This window comes from Arachis ipaensis, chromosome B03 (genome assembly GCF_000816755.2).
Source record: "Arachis ipaensis cultivar K30076 chromosome B03, Araip1.1, whole genome shotgun sequence".
NCBI classification, from domain to species: Eukaryota; Viridiplantae; Streptophyta; class Magnoliopsida; order Fabales; family Fabaceae; genus Arachis; species Arachis ipaensis.
The window spans coordinates 10,038,578-10,044,184 of NC_029787.2; the positions used below are offsets into that span (position 1 = coordinate 10,038,578).

The 5,607-nt window shown below is 31.7% G+C and overlaps 1 protein-coding gene across 5 annotated transcripts in view; it reads right to left on the reverse strand.

Annotated features, from left to right (window-relative positions):
* LOC107629607 (nucleoporin NUP188 homolog) overlaps positions 1 to 2,670 on the reverse strand; it is a 17,863-nt gene extending 15,193 nt beyond the window's left edge. For 2 of the 5 annotated variants that reach the window (XM_021118099.1, XM_016332428.2), the window contains exons 1-5: positions 2,447 to 2,668; positions 2,169 to 2,342; positions 1,845 to 1,940; positions 438 to 507; positions 79 to 209 (exon numbers count right to left, since the gene is read on the reverse strand). In XM_021118099.1, the coding sequence (XP_020973758.1) occupies positions 79 to 209; positions 438 to 507; positions 1,845 to 1,940; positions 2,169 to 2,342; positions 2,447 to 2,554 (579 nt within the window). In that variant the 5' untranslated portion in view covers positions 2,555 to 2,668. Of the gene's footprint in view, positions 1 to 78; positions 210 to 437; positions 533 to 1,844; positions 1,941 to 2,168; positions 2,343 to 2,446 lie in introns of those variants that run through there. The other 3 variants (XM_021118103.1, XM_021118102.1, XM_021118100.1) reach the window with 2 other exon arrangements.

Genomic DNA, 5,607 nt, shown 5'->3' on the forward strand with positions numbered 1-5,607 from the left:
GAAAAAAAAAAAAAAAAGGACGTAACACAAGAACGATAGGATTCAGCTAGCAGCCTAGCCCATGGAGAAGAAACATACCATTTGTTCGGGGAAGCTGCAAGACAAATGGTCCTCGAAGAATGATACTAACTTACTTTCTAGCTGATTATCAAACAGCTTTTTTGCCTCCTCCCTAACAATATTGTCTTCAGATATAGAACCAATATAAACTACATGAAGAGTCAAAAGCCAAAATAACATCAACTAGAAAGTTCAACTAATAGAAGCCAGAAAAATGAAAATATTCAATAAAACGATAATTCGATACAATATAAATGTGTGCATGCCTGCACACATGCACACGTGAAGCATTTGCAGTATGTCTGCACTTTCCAGAACACAAAAAACAGACAGAGCAAGTATTGTATGGTCATAAAAACATCATGATATATACTTACTAGCATGCATGAGAATCCACCTTATGCACTTCAGCAAGCATTGTCGCTCCATGTAATATTGAATCAACATCTCCACAACATAAAGGAAATGAAATCTGAATCAGTAACTTAAAAGCATCAGAAATTATAAGTATAGTTGACAATAGCTATCCCAATATTTTACTAAAAAAATCCCCAAGAATCATCCAACTCGAACCAGACCTTATAATGTTTGGAAGAACCTAAAATGCCTAATTTGGACCAAATCAAGTATGTAACGAAGGCAATACAAAGAGACAAAATATGATTAATAATTAAAAATAAATTGTTTGTAAACAACAATTACAAGAATTGGAATAAAAATGGTTGTAGATAGATGGACCATAGAGACAGGGTGCAACAATTGACCAAGCCTTGTCCCAATAGGAAGATTAAATTCTAAATTGTCTAAATTAAGCACCCAAGTGATTCAACTAGTGAAACAAGACTACGTGTCGTTGTTAACTAATTCTTCTACCTGGAGTTTTCTTTGTCTACTTATACCTATTGGACTATGTTCAACTTGATCTACTCTCCTTATAGCACATCCTTAGGTCATCTACACATATGACCAAACCATCTAAAATGATCTTCTACCATATCTTTTACACTACCACTAGGTGAAACCACAAATTTCTCCCTAACCCATCAATTTATAATCCTAACTCGGCTAGTCACTATGCATCATCCATCCAATGCAACATTCTCATATCTGCAACACAGTTTATTTTCTTGTTGGTTTCTTGCCATCCAACATTCAATTGAATACTACCTCACAAGTGTTAAAGCTGTTCGGTAAAAGCTTTACTTAAACTTGAGTGGTACTTTTCCATCAGAAATAACACCCAAAGCTCTTTTCATTTATTTTCATCCACCTATTCACCTAACTAGATTCCTACAACCACACATCCCGCTACATTGATGGCAAATAATGTATAAGTACATATTCAAGCATTTTAATCAAGCTCATCGTGTTATCCGCAAGACCTAAAGAAGAACATTAAATTTAAACATCTAGCAAAGTACAAATAAGTAACTTGAAAAAATGTGTACATGGTTGTAAATCTTTACGAATTATGTCAAATCTTCCAGCTTTCAAGTTCCAATTGCTAGTGTCAGTCTCAAACAATAAACGTCAACACAAAATTTGAAAAAAAAAATTATAAACGAAAAATTCATAATATTGATGGTAAAAAATACAAGTGGAAGAAGGATAAGAGGTCCTCCATACAATAGCCAAACAAAACGGTAACTTTAGAGAATCCTTCCGCTTATGACTTCACACAATTTAATAAAGTTAATTGCGCAACAATTGGCCACTGTCAAAGTCAGCATCTAACTACATCTATGTTATAAAGGATAGTAGGTAGGGGACTGAATGACACTAACCATGTGAAGAAACTCTGGAAACATCAAACTAGGAGCCACACTGTTATTTTTAATGGACCTTTCCACAAGTATGTATGATTGAACCTCATCTAGTAGCTGAAACAAAAAACAGAGGCGCGTTAAAAAACACCAAAAACTTGTCCATCCAGCAGCACCGCAATCTCAGAAGTCAGAACAACATTACTTGCCATGAACTTTCAAAGTTACAATTCCAAAACATAATTAAACTTGCCTATAAGCAATTCAGATACTCCATATCATAACTAATAATCCAAACCAAAACTATAACGCGATGATGATAACATAAGCAAGCAAGCAACTCACCAAGTAGGAGCTAATCTGGAGAGCTTTATCTTTGAGCTCAGGTTGAACTGTGAGCTCGTGAGATCCAATTTTCAGCTTCTTCGAGTTCAAAGCTTCCTTTGACTTCTGACTCGGGGGCTTGAAGCGCAAGAGCAAGTCAGCGAACCACGAATGGTTTTCCTTCAACTTCTTCGCCTAAATTATACCAAAAAAACAAAAAAGGCAGAATGAATAATTGAGGTAAAAGCACAATTTTATACACGCAAACTGGAAAGAGAGAGAGAGAGATGAGGTTGTACCAAATTTGGTGGAAGATCTGAGGAGGGGGATAAGTTTTCGAGCTGAGTGAAGAAGAGAGTGAATGAGTCCCACCAGAGGGAAGCGTCGACGGAGCAGGTTTCCGCCATTGTTGAAAGAAAAAGAAGAAATGTAAAACCCTAACACTATAAAGTATAAAACCCCTGAGAAATGGAAACAATATAGATTTGATTTTTCTCTTTTCGCGCTTACTATACTCTGTGACTTTGAGACACTGCTACGAGGTCACACTGTTATACACTTGTACGGGTAAACTAAAAAGGGTCCATCTAGTGTACAGATGTATTTTGGTACAGATTTACAGATTTTTGTTTTTATTTAATTGTTTATTGATTTAAAAACGTATCACTAAAAGTGTTGCTTAAAGAAAAAATGTTACCCTTAATCGTTAACTTGGCTCTAATACCAATTTTTTAAAGTCAACTTTTCTTTTAATTTTTTTTTCGAAATTTCTATTAACTCTAAATTTTTTAAAGTCAACTTTTCTTTTAATTTCTTTTTCGAAATTTCTATTAACTCTAAATATTAACTTTTCATATTTTACTTTGAATAAGTTTATAGTTTGTATGGATTCGATTGGTGGTACTTTATTTAAATAATTTACAAATTCATAATCAAAAGTGTTGACCATTTCTACTATTACTAGGTATTTATAATTCTGATTTCAATTTTATATTTTTTTTTCAATCTTGTTTTAGTTTATAATATTCTTTTTTGCATGGATTATTGTATATAAAATCTTTTATCTATTTGTCTTTTTCTTTAATATAATTTCTCAAATCTTCAAAAACTTCTTTTATTTCTACACTTTCTGTTGTTTCTAAATATCTTTTTAATTTTTCAACTTCATTCTCCATTTTTTCTTTTAACAGCTTTAATTCTTTTAAGTCATAATATGGTTTTCCAGGCATTTATAAATTTTTTAAGTTTAACTCCAACTTGTTTATATTTATTTTTATTTCTATTCTTTTTATTATAAGGTCATCAATTTCGATCTGAAGATTATTTAATTCCCTTTTATACTCCTTTATTTTACTTTTTAATTTTTTCGCCCTTTTTCTTTTTATTTTATTTTCTGGTCTTTTAATCTTTGTATGCTTCATTATTTATTTTAGAATTTCTGCAAATTCTATCATCGATTCATCACTATTTTCTAGAGATTCTATTAATTTTTCTAGCTCTTTAACTTCTCTTTTCAACTTGTCATAGATTATTTTTAGAGCTTCAAATGCTCTTTGATTTATTTCAGAAAACTGTAAATAATTCAACCGATTTTCTCTTTCAAAGAGCTCTTGTTTCTTGTCTTGATAAGTTACATATATTTTTTCTTTATTTATTGTCATAATTTAGTGTTTAGGGTTTCATTTAATTTTTCGACCTTTTTTGTTAATTCTTTTATTTCAGAATTTTCTTCTTTAATCTTTAACTTAGATAAACTTAAAAGGCTATTAATTTTAGATTCTCTTATTTGAAAATTTGATGAAACTAATTTTCCTGATGGTTCTTTTAATAATAGAACTGGGTTTTCAATAGCTTTATATTTTGGTATTTCTGTTTTTACAATTTTCTGAAATAATTCATCGACATAAATTCTTTCTCTGTTTTTAAATATTATAATATGATGGCTATTTGTTAAAGCATAATTTATTGCCTATGTAATTGAAAATGGTTCATCGTCTTGTTCCATTAGATTCTTTCTGTGGAATTTATAAGCCAAACTTATAGATCTTCCAAGATTTTCAGTTGATAAAGGTATAGCATATCCAAGATGGGCATTAAATTTAACATTTACGTTTGCCAAGTTTCCATGAACAATTCCAATTATTTGATCTATTGGGTCATCAGAAATTCTTTTGTCACAGATTGCTAAGCTTATTGGTGAATTAATTCCTTTCATATATGTAGATTTGATTAAGACTTGTATAGTACTAATATGAATCCATCCAATTTTAGATCTTTTTTGTTGATCCTTAATTTTCTCAATCTGTTTACTCAATTCTTCATCATTTATCAAAGCAATTTCAAGTTCTCCATTGGCGGATTTTATCTTTATAGGGGCTTCTAGTTGAATTTTTTCATAGTATATTATATTTTTTCTATTAAAAACTTCTTTTAAAAGATTTTGTTTATTAAAATTTTCATTTGATTTGAGATTTAATTCTGTTTTTAGAACAGCCTGTTTTTCATTATCTAATAAAGCAGTTAATCTATAATAATCAGATTCTTCTGTTAATTCTAAACTTTCTAAATAATTCATAATTGAAAGACTAGAATGAAGATGTACCTTTCTGGAGAAAAACTTCCTTTATTTAGTATATTTTACATAAGGTGTTTTTATCTCCAGAGGGGAGATTGTAGATACTAACTCCAGAGGGGAGTTTAGAATTATTTTTCCCTAAGGGAATTCTTTCTCAGACTATAGAATCGCCTCGGCAGCTTCCTCCTCGCTCTCCTAGCATATGAGTACTCTTAGCCTCCTGCTTCCTATTGTCTGATACTTCTACAATTGCCTAAGCAACCTATTTATAATTGTTGGGTTTGATGGACAATTCCCATCCTTACCTTTCTTATGACGTCATTGTTTACGTCATTGTTTGTTCTCTTGCACCAGTTACATTGTTGGTGCTCTATGACCTAAGTGCTTACGTCACTATGCAATAGTGTTGAGAGATGCTTCAGATGCACTATCCTCCTCTTTTATCATGTGACTCTCAGATGCATTGTCTTCTTCCTTCATCATGTGAGTTGATTCCGTTTCATTATTGCTTTTTTCAGATATCTCTAAGGCACATAGCTGGCACTTGTGGTCTTCTCTGTCTTTTATCAAATAGCAGAGATTTCTCTTTATCCCTTCAGGGAGCTTTTCCAAAAGTCCAGATAAGTTGTAGAATGCTGATTCAAATTCCACCAAGAGTCTCATCTCTCTTTCTTCAATTTCATTTCTTTTACTGGACACAAGTAGAGTATTTCTACTTTTATAATTAATCCTTGTGTGAGATTCCTTCGTTATTTTTTGAGTTCTTTCAAAGACCCTTGCTAATGTGCTGGCTAGCCTTCCTTGATGACTGTAAATTGTTAAATCTTGAATCTGATCAATTGGTTGAAAATTTCCTGGGAAGACGGACATGAATATTACTTGGTG